Below are 17,637 nucleotides of genomic sequence, written 5' to 3'. Positions count from 1 at the left end.
GGGGTCTCAGCACCAGCCCTGACACCAACCACCTCACTGTTCTGACAACAGCTCCTACAAGCAAAGCACCTCGGCTGATGGTTGCCTTATTTCTACCTCACACAGGATCCTTTGAAATACTTTCTCCTGTCTCATCCTATTTTTTTTTTTCTTCAATAATGTTTCCCTGCATCCAAGCCTGAAATGTCTCCTCTTCTTCATGGTCTCCAGTGGTCTCACATCCTCACTCAGGACAGTGTGTGGCCTTAACAGGCTGTAGGCATGGGGGAAAAGGGATGGAACACCTTCTTAGGATGTGTGTCCCCACTAATTATCATCAGAATTTCACAAGAATCAGGGTTGAAATGTGGCCTTCCAGAAAATATCACAAGCCCATCAACTGCTACTCCAATGGCTTTGACATGCCACTGCTCTCCTGCTCATGGTTCTGAAAAAGCAACTACATGCCTGTAGACCCTTGACAAACTCTCTTCCCCAAATGAATTCTCAAATCCTCCCAGTAAATGCAAAATCAAACATTTTGGGAGGAAGTCGGGAGAGCAAGAGCTTCATCCCTTTCTGCTCAAGACCAGCAATTCCAGGACCATGGGGAGTTCCAGTTTTGGATCTCCCAGGACTGAGATTCCACCACCTCTTCCATTCTGTGACCACCCTCACACCTAAAAATGCTTCTCTTCCTTGCCCAGGGTTTACATCTCTTTTCACTTATGTTGTTGCCCTATTACCCTCCACGTGTGCACTGCTGTGGATGGCTGTGATCCCTCACTGTCACTGCCCTACATCAGGGATTTGCACACACCGATGACATTCCATCCTTGTCTCCTGGGAGTCACAGCTCTCTCAGTCTCTCATCTGTGAAAGGTCCCCCAGCCCCTTTGGAATCCTGTTAGCCGTGAACGGGTTTTGTTTCACTAAGTCCATGGGCATCTTCCACTGGGGAGCCCAGAACTGCCCAAACCACACCACAAGGGACCCCGTTAGTGCTCTAAAGAGAGCACGGGACACCTCTCCAAATTTCATGACAAGAATTGCCTGAAATCTCTCTGGGACACTGATGGCTCCGTTCCAACTTAAACTTCATGGCAATATGTGGTCTCTTTGTTCTCCACCAGCACTACAGAGCCATGCTCAAAAAGCTGATTTCCAGACCCAAAGCCTGACCCAGGGCCACGTGCTCTTCCTGCCCGGATGCAGAACTTCACATTTCCTGTTCTTGAAATGCAGGAGATTCCTTTAAGCCACAGCATCCAGGTCTCTCTGACTGCTGCCACAACTAAGTGGTGCCTCAGCCACTCCATCATCAGCCATTTTTGATTTTGTTAGCTAGAAGTCACAGCTTGTGAGACTGTAGATAATAATTGATAAACATCTGAGCCCAAACATGAAATACTGTCTCTCCAGCATTTAATCATGACTCTAACTGAAAAGAAGATAAAAACGAACAACATGGCTGGGAGGGAATGGGACCCCACTTCACAACTCATACAAAAAACAACAGCACACCAGTATCAGAGGGTGACACCAGTGATGACACCCCACCCGTCCCAAGCTTTGGTAACGTCTTCACCCCAACCTGACATGCACCATCAGCACCAGCTTTTAACCTCTAATAACCACATTTAAAAGCTGCCACCATGGTCAGGTGGACACAGACTCAAGAGAAGGACATGGAATCACAGAATTCCAAACACGATCAACTGCACCATGACAAGAAAAGGAAGATGATGTGGTAGACCAGAACAAGAAAATATTGGGTTTTGCTCGCAGGAATGTGATGTTAAGCCTTAAAGGATGCAAGCTTTGAAACCATATGACCTTGATGGGAAATATGACAAAGGATGTCACAGACCAGCCTGGGTACCCATTTCCTGTTCGTTTAGTGGTTTCTTAATGAGGTCAAGAAATAAAATTTAAATGACAGAGCACGTTATAGTGCACAGTTGAGAATTCCAAAAGGGCCAAAACAGTGGGAGAAATTTCAGCCTGAACAGCCTCTCATTTTCCAGATGTTATCTCTTCATCGCATTCAAGACAAAGCCATGAGCTCCCTTTCATGCATCCGATGCTCCAAGGCCCTGGGACACTTCCAAGCTATTACACAGTGACCTCCGCAGGACATCAGCAGCTCCCTCAGCATTCCTGGGTGCAACACAAAGACTGAGGGACATCCAGTGGCCCAGAAGAGGAGCCCAATCTTCACAAAGCAACCATAAACCACAGCACACGATGGTCACAAAATGACCTCACTGATGACATTGCAATTCTGCTGCACTCCGCTTGTTTATTCATTCCTCCCTGACACCCATTTTATAATTAAACACTCCTAAAAAACAATCCTCAAGTGAAAGCTGCTGCCAAGACCAGATGAATGCAGACTCAAGAGTAAGACATAAAATTGCAGAGTTGTGGGAGGAAAAACACTCCCCACATCACGACTCAGGAGGCTGAACTAGCACGGAATTTTCATTTGCAAAATGTCCCAAGGCCATGGGACAAGGCTGTCCCGCCCCTCCATGACCAGAATAAAAGCCGGCCCAGAGCCTCTCTCCCTCACACACTTCTCCTCAGACCTTCTCCTCCTGCTGACAACCAGGTGAGCCTCAAACCCCTGAACCTTCTGATCCCCTCCACACCAAGAACCTTCTCTTCCAGCACGATATAGGGCACCTTCTGCAGCCCTCACACCTCCTCACAGACCCACAACAGCCTCCACATTCCCTCACTCTCGAGCATCCCTAACACTCTGACCCTCTTGTCCCCTGTCATGCCTCACCCTCTGCTCTTCCAGGGACCCTCCACAGCACAGCCATGGCCTGCAACAACCTCTGCACTCCCTGCGGACCCACCCCGCTGGCCAACAGCTGCAACGAGCCCTGTGCCCTGCAATGCCAGGATTCCCGTGTCATCATCAACCCTTCCCCTGTGCTGGTCACCCTGCCAGGACCCATCATGACCTCCTTCCCCCAGAGCACCGCCGTCGGATCCACCTCCTCGGCTGCCGTGGGCACTGAACTCAGTGCCCAGGGACAGCCCATCTCTGGGGGATTTGGTGGCTTTGGCTACGGCCTTGGCTATGGCCGTGGATTTGGCTACGGCCTGGGAGGCCTGGGCTGCTACGGCAGAAGGGGCATCTGCTGAGGGGTCTCAGCACCAGCCCTGACACCAACCACTTCACTGTTCTGAAAACAGCTCCTAGAATCAAAGCGCCTCGGCTGATGGTTGCCTTATTTCTACATCACACCGGATCCTTTTAAATACTTCCGCCTGTCTCTTCCTACAGACTTTTTTCCCTCAATAAAGTTTTCCTCCACCAAATCCTGAAATGTCTCCGCACCTTTGTGAATTCCAGTGGTCTCACCTCTTCACCCAACACAGTGCTGGGAATAAACAGATCATTGGTGTCAATGGACAAAGGTCTCCACAGCTTTCTGAGAAAATACGTCACGACCTGTAACAACCATGACTGGCATGGGGTGCAGGGATTGAGGGGAGACACAAGCCCATCACCTCCTACACCAAAGTGTTGGACACAACAAATCTCTCTTGCTCATGCCTCTCTCCAAGTGTCTCTGTGCCCCAACAAATTTTGGAAACTCTCTTCCCAGCAGGACTCCTCAATTCTCCCCCGAAAAACAACCACAACATCACCCGATTAGGAAGGAAAATGGGAGTGCAACTGCTTCATTCTCTTTTGCTCCATCATGGTCAGCAAGAGATGGATTTCCAGGACCTTGGACAGGTCAGTCTTGGATCTCCCAGGCCAACTACTCCTCACCTTTTACTCTGGGACAATCCTCCCAGAATGAAAACGGCTTGTCTGCCTTGCCCATGGAATTCCAGGTGTTTTCACTTGTGCCCCTGCCCCCTTGTCTCACACTTGTGCACTACCAAGAACAGCCAGGAGCTCTCGGCTTCATTCTCTGCCATCAGGGATTTGCACACACTGATGACACTCCCCTGTCCAGCCTTGGCCCCTGGCAGTCCCAGGTCTCCCAGTCTCTCCTCTGGAAAACACCCACCAGCCTCTTAAGAATCCTTCTGGCCGAGAACAGGTTTTCTTCCACTAAATCGTTTTCAGGTACATGTGGGAAGCCCAGAACTGCTCACAACACCTCACATGGGACCTCAGCAGGGTCCAAGAGATGGCAGGAGACACCTTATCCTGCTTCATCACCTCTCCGTCCTTCGTCACAACTTTTCTCACAATCCTGACCCAAAGACTTGGGCTCCGTTTTTTCCCCAAAATGGGCCTGGACACCTCCTGCTCCATTTCTTCTCACCCACAACCACAAGGATGATTTCTTAGAAGAAAACCACTTATACGCATATATTCCTTCCTGCCCAGGATGACTCCTCCCAAGAAACAGCACTGGGCAGATGCCCTGGATGAGCTCCAGCAGATGTCCAGCACCAGTCAGATTGTCAGGGTTGGCCCAAAGGACACAACTCCAGACCTACAGCCCTGGGGACTTGCTGCCATCTGGACTTTGGGACACTGTCCACAAGCCTCCGGGTCCATCCCTTCAGACCTTTCTCAGGCCACCACTCTGGGCACTGACACAACTTGGACTTGCCTGTGTTGTTTCTGAGCTGAAGTAAAGAACCATCACATTCTGGGTATAAAAATCTTCTGAGCAGGAGGGGCACCAAGATATCCACAGAGCACAGTGAACAGGAGAGGTCAGGCCTAGTGTCAGCCTCAGCCAAGTGGGATCAAGGAGGGGAGCAGTGGAATGTGAGTGAAGGGGCAACAGCTGCAGCACAGCTGCAAATCCCAGAGCAGCCTGACAGCGCTGGGAGGGAATGGGGCCCCTCTTCACAACACACCCACAAACCACAGCACACAAGTCAGTGCCACAGGGGGATTTCACTGATGGCAGCACACCTCTCCAAGATTTTGGTTGATTATTGGGCCAGGCCTAACACCATTCTTCCATGCAAATCCTCTCATGTATCTGCTTGTGCTCACAAGCTGCTGTCAAGTTTAGATGGACAAGGATTCAAGAGCAGGACATGGAATCATAGAATTTCATGGAGAAATGTCCATAGCATGACAAAGAGGGAAAGAGGAGCACACGGACCATCAGATAGCAATTACTGAGTTTTACTAATGTGAACCTAGTATTAGGACTTAAGGTATGTGAGATATGAAACCTTACAGCTTAAATGCAGAATTGAAGAATTGAAGTCAGTCACCAGCTATGATCATAAAGGGATCGGATATTGTTTGTTGGTGGGGGGTTTTGACTTCTTAATTACGTCAGAATATACATTGAAAATGAAAGAATTCCTTGTCCTGTAATTTTCTGAAATCCAAATGGACCATAAAAAGGAAACAAATCCATCCTGACCAGTATCTGGTTTTCCAGTTACTGTCACATGATCTCGTTGAAGACACAATTGGATGAGCCCAGTCTTCACAAGGCACTCGAAAACCACTGCATATGAAAGCCACAAAATGACCTCACTGGTGACAGCACACCTCTCCTGGGCTCTGCTTGTTTATTCAGCCCTCCCTGTTACACATCAAACAATCAAAACCGCCCAAAGAACAACTCATTCAGGGTGCAGCCAAGGTCAGATGGACACGGCCTCAAGAGCAGGACATGACACTGCAGAAGGACAGTAAAGAAAACACTCCTCATTTCACAACTGACTACTCTGGCCCGGGCAAGAACTGCTGCCCACAAAATGCCCCAAGGCCATGGGACAAGGCTGTCACGCCCCTTCAGGATCAGCATAAAAGCCGGCCCAGAGCCTCTCACTCACACACTTCTCCTCAGAGCTTCTCCTCCTGCTCCTGCTGACAACCAGGTGAGCCTCAAACCCCTGACCCTCTTTCCACTTGCACCTCTGGCCCCTCTCTGCCAGCACACTCAGCCCCAGCCTCTGCAGTCCTCATGCCTTCTCACAGCCTCATAAAATCCTCTCACTTTCCTGCATAACCACCACTTCCATGCCAAACTTTTAGCCTTGCCTAACCCCTTCTCTTCCAGGGACCCTCCACCGCACAGCCATGGCCTGCAACAACCTCTGCACTCCCTGCGGACCCACCCCGCTGGCCAACAGCTGCAACGAGCCCTGTGCCCTGCAATGCCAGGCTTCCCGTGTCATCATTGACCCTGCCCCTGTGCTGGTCACCCTGCCAGGACCCATCATGACCTCCTTCCCCCAGAGCACCGTCGTCGGATCCACCTCCTCGGCTGCCGTGGGCACTGAACTCAGTGCCCAGGGACAGCCCATCTCTGGGGGATTTGGTGCCTTTGGCTACGGCCTTGGCTATGGCCGTGGATTTGGCTACGGCCTGGGAGGCCTGGGCTGCTACGGCAGAAGGGGCATCTGCTGAGAGGTCTCAGCACCAGCACTGATACCAACCACTTCCCTGTTCTGACAACAGCTCCTACAAGCAAAGCACCTCGGCTGATGGTTGCCTTATTTCTACCTCACACTGGATCCTTTTAAATACTTCCTCCTGTCTCTTCCTACAGATTTATTTTTTCCCTCAATAAAGTTTTCCTCCATCAAATCCTGAAATGTCTCCGCATCTTTGGGAATTCCAGTCGTCTCGCCTCTTCACCCAACACAGTGCTGGGAATAAACAGATCATTGGTGTCAATGGACAGAGGTCTCCACAGCTTTCAGAGAAAATACGTCACGACCTGTAACAACCATGACTGGCATGGGGTGCAGGGATTGAGGGGAGACACAAGCCCATCACCTCCTACACCAAAGTCTTGGACACAACAAATCTCTCTTGTTCATGCCTCTCTCCAAGTGTCTCTGTGCCCCAACAAATTTTGGAAGCTCTCTTCCCAGCAGGACTCCCCAATTCTCCCCCGAAAAACAACCACAACATCACCCAATTAGGAAGGAACACTGGAGTGCAATTGCTTCATTCTCTTTTGCTCCATCATGGTCAGCAAGAAATGGATTTCCAGGACCTTGGACAGGTCAGTCTTGGATCTCCCAGGACAACTACTCCTCACCTTTTACTCTGGGACAATCCTCCCAGAATGAAAATGGCTTGTCTGCCTTGCCCATGGAATTCCAGCTGTTTTCACTTGTGCCCCTGCCCTCTTTTCTCACACTTGTGCACTACCAAGAACAGCCAGGGCCTCTCTGCTTCATTCTCTGCCATCAGGGATTTGCACACACTGATGACACTCCCCTGTCCAGTCGTGTCCCCTGGCAGTCCCAGGTCTCCCAGTCTCTCCTCTGGGAAAGACCCACCGGCCTCTTAAGATTATTCTGGCCGTGAACTGGTTTTCTTCCACTAAATCATCTTCATGTACATGTGGGAAGCCCAGAACTGCTCACAACACCTCACATGGGACGTCATCTGGGTCTAAGACAAGGCAAGGGTCACCTCCCTCTGCTTCATCACCTTCCCCTGCTTCATACCAGCTTTTCTCACAATCCTGACCAAAAGACTTGGGGTCCCTTTTCCCACAATGGGTCTGGCACACCTCCTGCTCCATTTCTTCTCACCCACAACCACAAGGATGATTTCTTAGAAGAAAACCATTTGATACTCATATATTCCTTCCTGTCCAGGTTGACTCCTCCCAAGAAACAGCACTGGGCAGATGACCTGGATGAGCTCCAGCAGATGTCCAGCACCAGTCAGATTGTCAGGGTTGGCCCAAAGGACACAACTCCAGACCTACAGCCCTGGGGACTTGCTGCCATCTGGACTTTGGGACACTGACCACAAGCCTCCAGGTCCATCCCTTCAGACCTTTCTCAGGCCACCACGATGGGCACTGACACAACCCGGACTTGCCTGGGTTGTTTCTGAGCCGAAGAAATTAACTATCTCACCCTGGATATGAAAAGCTTCCGAGCAGGAGGGGCACCAAGATATCCACAGTGCACAGTGAACAGGAGAGGTCAGGCCTAGTGCCAGCCTCAGCCAGGTGGGATCAAGGAGGGGAGCAGTGGAATGTGAGGGAAGGGGCAACAGCTGCAGCACAGCTGCAAATCCCAGAGCAGCCTGACAGGGCTGGGAGGGAATGGGGCCCCTCTTGACAACACACCCACAAACCACAGCACACGAGTCAGTGCCACAGTGGGATTTCACTGATGGCACCACACCTCTCCAAGATTTTGGTGGATTATTGGGCCAGGCCTAACACCAATCTTCCATGCAAACCCTCTCAAATACCTGCTTGTGCTTACAAGCTGCTGTCAAGGTTAGATGGACAAGGCCTCAAGAGCAGGACATGGAATCATAGAATTTCATGGAGAAATGTCCATACCATGACAAAGAGGGAAAGAGGAGCACACGGACCATCAGATAGCAAGTACTGAGTTTACTAATGTGAACCTAGTATTAGGACTTAAGGGATGTGAGATATGAAACCTTACAGCGCAAATGCAGAACTGAAAAATTGAAGTCACTCACCAGCTATGATCATAAAGGGATCGGATATTGTTTGTTGGTGGGGGATTTTGACTTCTTAATTACATCAGAATATACATTGAAAATGAAAGAATTCCTTGTCCTGCAATTTTCTGAAATCCAAATGGACCATAAAAAGGAAACAAATCCATCCTGACCAGTATCTGGTTTTCCAGTTACTGTCACATGATCTCATTCAAGACACAATTGGATGAGCCCAGTCTTCACAAGGTACCTGAAAACCACAGCATATGAAAGCAACAAAATGACCTCACTGGTGACACCTCACCTCTCCTGGGCTCTGGATGTTTATTCAGCCCTCTCTGTCACACATCAAACAATCAAAACCGCCCAAAGAACAACTCATTCAGGGTGCAGCCAAGGTCAGATGGACACGGCCTCAAGAGCAGGACATGACAATGCAGAAGGACAGTAAAGAAAACACTCCTCAATTCACAACTGACTAAGCTGGGCCAGGCAAGAACTGCTGCCTGGAAAATGCCCCAAGGCCATGGGACAAGGCTGTCACGCCCCTCCACGACCAGCATAAAAGCCAGCCCAGAGCCTCTCTCCCTCACACACTTCTCCTCAGATCTTCTCCTCCTGCTCCTGCTGACAACCAGGTGAGCCTCAAACCCCTGACCCTCTTTCCACTTGCACCTCTGGCCCCTCTCTGCCAGCACACTCAGCCCCAGCCTCTGCAGCCCACATGCCTTCTCACAGCGTCATAAAATCCTCTCACTTTCCTGCATAACCACCACTTCCACGCCAAACCTTTAGCCTTGCCTAACCCCTTCTCTTCCAGGACCCTCCACACCACAGCCATGGCCTGCAACAACCTCTGCACTCCCTGCGGACCCACCCCGCTGGCCAATAGCTGCAACGAGCCCTGTGCCCTGCAATGCCAGGCTTCCCGTGTCATCATTGACCCTGCCCCTGTGCTGGTCACCCTGCCAGGACCCATCATGACCTCCTTCCCCCAGAGCACCGTCGTCGGATCCACCTCCTCGGCTGCCGTGGGCACTGAACTCAGTGTCCAGGGACAGCCCGTCTCCGGGGGATTTGGTGCCTTTGGCTACGGCCTTGGCTATGGCCGTGGATTTGGCTACGGCCTGGGAGGCCTGGGCTGCTACGGCAGAAGGGGCATCTGCTGAGGCGTCTCAGCACCAGCCCTGACACCAACCACTTCACTGTTCTGACAACAGATCCTACAAGCAAAGCGCCTCGGCTGATGGTTGCCTTATTTCTACCTCACACAGGATCCTTTGAAGTACTTTCTCCTGTCTCATCCTATTTTTTTTTTTCTTCAATAAAGTTTTCCTGCATCAAAGCCTGACATGTCTCCGCATCTTTGTGAATTCCAGTGGTCTCACCTCTTCACCCAACACAGTGCTGGGAATAAACAGACCATTGGTGTCAATGGACAGAGGTCTCCACAATTTTCTGAGAAAATACGTCATGATTTGTAACAACCATGACTGGCATGGGGTGCAGGGATTGAGGGGAGACACCAGCCCATCACCTCCTACATCAAAGCTTGGACACAAGAAATTTCTCTTGCTCATGGCTCTCTCTAAGTCTCCCTGTGCCACAACACACTTGGGAAATTCTCCTCCCAGCAGGACTCCCGAATCCTCCCCTGAAAAACAGGAACAACATCATCCAATTAGGAAGGAACACGGGAGTGAAACTGCTTCGTTCTCTTCTGCTCAGTCATGGTCAGCAAGAGCCGGATTTCCAGGACCTTGGACAGGTCAGTCTTGGACCTCCCAGGCTAACTACTCCTCACCTTTTACTCTGGGACAAACCTCCCAGACTGAAAAAGGCTTGTCAGCCTTGCCCATGGAATTCCAGCTGTTTTCACTTGTGCCCCTGCCCTCTTGTCTCACACTTGTGCACTACCAAGAACAGGCAGGACCTCTCGACTTCATTCTCTTCCCTCAGGGATTTGCACACACTGATGACACTCCCCTGTCCAGCCTTGGCCCCTGGCAGTCCCAGGTCTCCCAGTCTCTCCTCTGGGAAAGACCCACCAGCCTCTTAAGAATCCTTCTGGCCCTGAACTGGTTTTCTTCCACTAAATCCTTTTCAGGTACATGTGGGAAGCCCAGAACTGCTCACAACACCTCACATGGGACCTCATCAGGGTCCAAGAGATGGCAGGAGACACCTTATCTTGCTTCATCACCTCTCCGTCCTTCGTCACAACTTTTCTCACAATCCTGACACAAAGATTTGGGGTCCCTTTTCCCACAATGGGTCTGGGACACCTCAAGCTCCATTTCTTCTCACCCACAATCACAAGGATGATTTCTTAGAAGAAAACCATTTGATACTCATATATTCCTTCCTGTCCAGGATGACTCCTCCCAAGAAACAGCACTGGGCAGATGCCCTTGATGAGCTCCAGCAGATGTCCAGCACCAGTCAGATTGTCAGGGTTGGCCCAAAGGACACAACTCCAGACCTACAGCCCTGGGGACTTGCTGCCATCTGGACTTTGGGGCACTGACCACAAGCCTCCGGATCCAGCCCTTCAGACCTTTCTCAGGCCGCCACGCTGGGGCACTGACACAACTTGGACTTGCCTGGGTTGTTTCTGAGCTGAAATTAAGAAGTATCTCATGCTGGGTATAAACATCTTCCGAGCAGGAGGGGCACCAAGATGTCCACAGAGCACAGTGAACAGGAGAGGTCAGGCCTAGTGTCAGCCTCAGCCAGGTGGGATCAAGGAGGGGAGCAGTGGAATGTGAGGGAAGAGGCAACAGCTACAGCACAGCTGCAAATCCCAGAGCAGCCTGACAGGGCTGGGAGGGAATGGGGCCCCTCTTCACAACACACCCACAAACCACAGCACAGAGTCAGTGCCACAGGGGGATTTCACTGATGGAACCACACCTCTCCGAGATTTTGGTGGATTATTGGGTCAGGCCTAACACCATTCTTCCATGCAAACCCTCTCAAGTACCTGCTTGTGCTCACAAGCTGCTGTCAAGGTTAGATGGACAAGGCCTCAGGAGCAGGACATGGAATCATAGAATTTCATGGAGAAATGTCCATACCAGGACAAAGAGGGAAAGAGGAGCACACGGTCCATCAGATAGCAATTACTGAGTTTTACTAATGTGAACCTAGTATTAGGACTTAAGGTATGTGAGATATGAAATCTTACAGCTTGAATGTGGAATGAAAGAATTGAAGTCACTCACCAGCTATGATCATAAAGGGATCAAATGTTGTTTGTTGGTGGAGGATTTTGATTTCTTAATTACGTCAGAATATACATTGAAAATGAAAGAATTCCTTGTCCTGTAATTTTCTGAAATCCAAATGGACCATAAAAAGGAAGCAAATCCATCCTGACCAGTATCTGGTTTTCCAGTTACTGTCACATGATCTCATTCAAGACACAAAGGGATGAGCCCAGTCTTCATAAGGTACCTGAAAACCACAGCATATGAAAGCCACAAAATGACCTCACTGGTGACACCTCACCTCTCCTGGGCTCTGGATGTTTATTCAGCCCTCTCTGTCACACATCAAACAACCAAAACTGCCCAATGAACAACTCATTCAGGGTGCAGCCAAGGTCAGATGGACACGGCCTCAAGAGCAGGACATGACACTGCAGAAGGACAGTAAAGAAAACACTCCTCATTTCACAACTGACTAAGCTGGCCCGGGCAAGAACTGCTGCCCAAAAATGCCTCAAGACCATGGGACAAGGCTGTCACGCCCCTTCAGGATCAGCATAAAAGCCGGCCCAGAGCCTCTCCCTCACACACTTCTCCTCAGACCTTCTCCTCCTGCTCCTGCTGACAACCAGGTGAGCCTCAAACCCCTGACCCTCTTTCCACTTGCACCTCTGGCCCCTCTCTGCCAGCACACTCCGCCCCTGCCTCTGCAGTCCTCATGCTGCCCCACAGCCTCATAAAATCCTCTCACTTTCCTGCATAACCACCACTTCCATGCCAAACCTTTAGCCTTGCCTAACCCCTTCTCTTCCAGGGACCCTCCACCGCACAGCCATGGCCTGCAACAACCTCTGCACTCCCTGCGGACCCACCCCGCTGGCCAACAGCTGCAACGAGCCCTGTGCCCTGCAATGCCAGGATTCCCGTGTCATCATCGACCCTGCCCCTGTGCTGGTCACCCTGCCAGGACCCATCATGACCTCCTTCCCCCAGAGCACCGTCGTCGGATCCACCTCCTCGGCTGCCGTGGGCACTGAACTCAGTGCCCAGGGACAGCCCGTCTCTGGGGGATTTGGTGGCTTTGGCTACGGCCTTGGCTATGGCCGTGGATTTGGCTACGGCCTGGGAGGCCTGGGCTGCTACGGCAGAAGGGGCATCTGCTGAGGCGTCTCAGCACCAGCCCTGACACCAACCACCTCACTGTTCTGACAACAGCTCCTACAAGCAAAGCGCCTCGGCTGATGGTTGCCTTATTTCTACCTCACACCGGATCCTTTTAAATACTTCCTCCTGTCTCTTCCTACAGATTTTTTTTCCCCTCAATAAAGTTTTCCGCCATCAAATCCTGAAATGTCTCCGCATCTTTGTGAATTCCAGTGGTCTCACCTCTTCACCCAACACAGTGCTGGGAATAAACAGATCATTGGTGTCAACGGACAGAGGTCTCCACAGCTTTCTGAGAAAATACGTCACGACCTGTAACAACCATGGCTGGCATGGGGTGTGGGGATTAAGGGGAGACACTAGCCCGTCACCTCCTACACCAAAGTCTTGGACACAACAAATCTCTCTTGCTCATGCCTCTCTCCAAGTGTCTCAGTGCCCCAACAAATTTTGGAAACTCTCTTCCCAGCAGGACTCCTCAATTCTCCCCCGAAAAACAACCACAACATCACCCGATTAGGAAGGAACACTGGAGTGCAACTGTTTCATTCTCTTTTGCTCCATCATGTTCAGCAAGAGATGGATTTCCAGGACCTTGGACAGGTCAGTCTTGGCTCTCCCAGGAAAACTACTCCTCACCTTTTACTCTGGGACAATCCTTCTAGACTGAAAAAGGCTTGTCTGCCTTGCCCATGGAATTCCAGCTGTTTTCACTTGTGCCCCTGCCCTCTTGTCTCACACTTGTGCACTACCGAGAACAGCCAGGACCTCTCGGCTTCATTCTCTGCCATCAGGGATTTGCACACACTGATGACACTCCCCTGTCCAGCCTTGTCCCCTGGCAGTCCCAGGTCTCCCAGTCTCTCCTCTGGGAAAGACCCACCAGCCTCTTAAGAATCTTTCTGGCCGTGAACTGGTTTTCTTCCACTAAATCGTCTTCAGGTACATGTGGGAAGCCCAGAACTGCTCACAACACCTCACTTGGGACCTTATCAAGGTTCAAGACACAGCAAGGGTCACCTCCTTCTGCTTCATCACAACTTTTCTCACAATCCTGATCCACAAACTTGGGGTCCCTTTTCCCACTATGGGTCTGGGACACCTCCTGCTGCATTTCCTCTCACCCACAATCACAGGGATGATTTCTTAGAAGAAAAGCATTTGATACTCATATATTCCTTCCTGTCCAGGTTGACCCGTCACAAAAAACAGCACTGGGCAGATGCCCTTGATGAGCTCCAGCAGATGTCCAGCACCAGTCAGATTGTCACGGTTGGCCCAAAGGACACAACTCCAGACCTACAGCCCTGGGGACTTGCTGCCATCTGGACTTTGGGACACTGACCACAAGCCTCCGGGTCCAGCCCTTCAGACCTTTCTCAGGCCACCACGCTGGACACTGACACAACTTGGACTTGCCTGTGTTGTTTCTGAGCTGAAGTAAAGAACCATCTCATTCTGGGTATAAAAATCTTCTGAGCAGGAGGGGCACCAAGATATCCACAGAGCACAGTGAACAGGAGAGGTCAGGCCTAGTGTCAGCCTCAGCCAAGTGGGATCAAGGAGGGGAGCAGTGGAATGTGAGTGAAGGGGCAACAGCTGCAGCACAGCTGCAAATCCCAGAGCAGCCTGACAGCGCTGGGAGGGAATGGGGCCCCTCTTCACAACACACCCACAAACCACAGCACACAAGTCAGTGCCACAGGGGGATTTCACTGATGGCAGCACACCTCTCCAAGATTTTGGTTGATTATTGGGCCAGGCCTAACACCATTCTTCCATGCAAATCCTCTCATGTATCTGCTTGTGCTCACAAGCTGCTGTCAAGTTTAGATGGACAAGGATTCAAGAGCAGGACATGGAATCATAGAATTTCATGGAGAAATGTCCATACCATGACAAAGAGGGAAAGAGGAGCACACGGACCATCAGATAGCAATTACTGAGTTTTACTAATGTGAACCTAGTATTAGGACTTAAGGTATGTGAGATATGAAACCTTACAGCTTAAATGCAGAATTGAAGAATTGAAGTCAGTCACCAGCTATGATCATAAAGGGATCGGATATTGTTTGTTGGTGGGGGGTTTTGACTTCTTAATTACGTCAGAATATACATTGAAAATGAAAGAATTCCTTGTCCTGTAATTTTCTGAAATCCAAATGGACCATAAAAAGGAAACAAATCCATCCTGACCAGTATCTGGTTTTCCAGTTTCTGTCACATGATCTCGTTGAAGACACAAAGGGATGAGCCCAGTCTTCACAAGGCACTCGAAAACCACTGCATATGAAAGCCACAAAATGACCTCACTGGTGACAGCACACCTCTCCTGGGCTCTGCTTGTTTATTCAGCCCTCCCTGTTACACATCAAAGAATCAAAACCGCCCAAAGAACAACTCATTCAGGGTGCAGCCAAGGTCAGATGGACACGGCCTCAAGAGCAGGACATGACACTGCAGAAGGACAGTAAAGAAAACACTCCTCATTTCACAACTGACTAAGCTGGCCCGGGCAAGAACTGCTGCCCAAAAATGCCCCAAGGCCATGGGACAAGGCTGTCACGCCCCTTCAGGATCAGCATAAAAGCCGGCCCAGAGCCTCTCCCTCACACACTTCTCCTCAGACCTTCTCCTCCTGCTCCTGCTGACAACCAGGTGAGCCTCAAACCCCTGACCCTCTTTCCACTTGCACCTCTGGCCCCTCTCTGCCAGCACACTCAGCCCCAGCCTCCGAAGTCCTCATGCCTTCTCACAGCCTCATAAAATCCTCTCACTTTCCTGCATAACCACCACTTCCATGCCAAACCTTTAGCCTTGCCTAACCCCTTCTCTTCCAGGGACCCTCCACCGCACAGCCATGGCCTGCAACAACCTCTGCACTCCCTGCGGACCCACCCCGCTGGCCAACAGCTGCAACGAGCCCTGTGCCCTGCAATGCCAGGCTTCCCGTGTCATCATTGACCCTGCCCCTGTGCTGGTCACCCTGCCAGGACCCATCATGACCTCCTTCCCCCAGAGCACCGTCGTCGGATCCACCTCCTCGGCTGCCGTGGGCACTGAACTCAGTGCCCAGGGACAGCCCGTCTCTGGGGGATTTGGTGGCTTTGGCTACGGCCTTGGCTATGGCCGTGGATTTGGCTACGGCCTGGGAGGCCTGGGCTGCTACGGCAGAAGGGGCATCTGCTGAGGGGTCTCAGCACCAGCCCTGACACCAACCACCTCACTACTCTGACAACAGCTCCTACAAGAAAAGCACCTTGCCTGATGGTTGCCTTATTTCTACCTCACACAGGATCTTTTGATGTACTTTCTTCTGTCCCATCATATTTTTTTTTCTTCAATAAAATTTTCCTGCATCAAAGCCTGACATGTCTCCTCAGCTTTGTGAATTCCAGGGGTCTTACCTCTTCACCCAACACAGTGCTGGGAATAAACAGATCATTGGTGTCAATGGACAGAGGTCTCAACAGCTTTCTGAGAAAATACGTCATGATTTGTAACAACCATGGCTGGCATGGGGTGCAGGGATTGAGGGGAGACACCAGCCCATCACCTCCTACATCAAAGCTTGGACACAAGAAATTTCTCTTGCTCATGGCTCTCTCTAAGTCTCCCTGTGCCACAACACACTTGGGAAATTCTCCTCCCAGCAGGACTACCTAATCCTCCCCTGAAAAACAGGAACAACATCATCCAATTAGGAAGGAACACGGGAGTGCAACTGCTTCATTCTCTTCTGCTCGGTCATGGTCAGCAAGAGCCGGATTTCCAGGACCTTGGACAGGTCAGTCTTGGATCTCCCAGGAAAACTACTCCTCACCTTTTACTCTGGGACAATCCTCCCAGAATGAAAACAGCTTGTCTGCCTTGCCCATGGAATTCCAGCTGTTTTCACTTGTGCCCCTGCCCTCTTGTCCCACCCTTGTGCACTACCAAGAACAGCCAGGACCTCTCGGCTTCATTCTCTGCCATCAGGGATTTGCACACACTGATTACACTCCCCTGTCCAGCCGTGTCCCCTGGCAGTCCCAGGTCTCCCAGTCTCTCCTCTGGGAAAGACCCACCAGCCTCTTAAGAATCTTTCTGGCCGTGAACTGGTTTTCTTCCACTAAATCGTCTTCATGTACATGTGGGAAGCCCAGAACTGCTCACAACACCACACATGGGACCTCATCAAGGTTCAAGAGACAGCAAGGGTCACCTCCCTCTGCTTCATCACAACTTTTCTCACAATCCTGACCCACAGACTTGGGGTCCCTTTTACCACAATGCGTCTGGGACACCTCCTGCTCCATTTCTTCTCACCCACAATCACAGGGATGATTTCTTAGAAGAAAACCATTTGATACTCATATATTCCTTCCTGACCAGGATGACTCCTCCCAAGAAACAGCACTGGGCAGATGCCCTGTATGAGCTCCAGCAGATGTCCAGCACCAGTCAGATTGTCAGGGTTGGCCCAAAGGACACAGCTCCAGACCTACAGCCCTGGGGACTTGCTGCCATCTGGACTTTGGGACACTGACCACAAGCCTCCGGGTCCAGCCCTTCAGACCTTTCTCAGGCCACTGTGCTGGGCACTGACACAACCCGGACTTGCCTGGGTTGTTTCTGAGCTGAAATTAAGAATTATCTCATCCTGCGTATAAAAATCTTCTGAGCAGGAGGAGCATCAAGATATCCTGAGAGCATAGTGAACAGGAGAGGTCAGGCCTAGTGCCAGCCTCAGCCAGGTGGGATCAAGGAGGGGAGCAGTGGAATGTGAGGGAAGGGGAAACAGCTGCAGCACAGCCGCAAATCCCAGAGCAGCCTGACAGGGCTGGGAGGGAATGGGGCCCCTCTTGACAACACACCCACAAACCACAGCACACGAGT

At 50.9% G+C, this 17,637-nt stretch overlaps 3 protein-coding genes and 2 pseudogenes across 3 annotated transcripts; all 5 read left to right on the top strand.

Moving 5' to 3' along the window:
- Window positions 1-2,474: 2,474 nt before the first annotated feature.
- On the top strand, window positions 2,475-3,138 carry LOC136374158 (feather beta keratin-like). Its single transcript, XM_066339435.1, has 2 exons — window positions 2,475-2,593; window positions 2,784-3,138. Exons 1-2 carry the CDS (start codon window positions 2,475-2,477, stop codon window positions 3,136-3,138), a joined length of 474 nt encoding a protein of 157 aa, XP_066195532.1.
- Window positions 3,139-5,691: 2,553 nt separating this feature from the next.
- Window positions 5,692-6,346, top strand: LOC136374090 (feather beta keratin-like; annotated as a pseudogene).
- Window positions 6,347-9,225: 2,879 nt separating this feature from the next.
- LOC136360904 (feather beta keratin-like) lies at window positions 9,226-9,555 on the top strand. Its single transcript, XM_066318529.1, has one exon. It carries the CDS (start codon window positions 9,226-9,228, stop codon window positions 9,553-9,555), a length of 330 nt encoding a protein of 109 aa, XP_066174626.1.
- A 2,549-nt stretch (window positions 9,556-12,104) lies between these two features.
- On the top strand, window positions 12,105-12,759 carry LOC136374027 (feather beta keratin-like). Its single transcript, XM_066339192.1, has 2 exons — window positions 12,105-12,228; window positions 12,422-12,759. Exons 1-2 carry the CDS (start codon window positions 12,105-12,107, stop codon window positions 12,757-12,759), a joined length of 462 nt encoding a protein of 153 aa, XP_066195289.1.
- Window positions 12,760-15,294: 2,535 nt separating this feature from the next.
- LOC136373955 (feather beta keratin-like) lies at window positions 15,295-15,949 on the top strand (annotated as a pseudogene).
- Window positions 15,950-17,637: the final 1,688 nt, after the last annotated feature.

This window comes from Sylvia atricapilla, chromosome 1 (genome assembly GCF_009819655.1).
Source record: "Sylvia atricapilla isolate bSylAtr1 chromosome 1, bSylAtr1.pri, whole genome shotgun sequence".
NCBI classification, from domain to species: Eukaryota; Metazoa; Chordata; class Aves; order Passeriformes; family Sylviidae; genus Sylvia; species Sylvia atricapilla.
The sequence above is the reverse complement of the archived record's forward strand: the minus strand, read 5'-3'. Positions and strand labels throughout refer to the sequence as shown.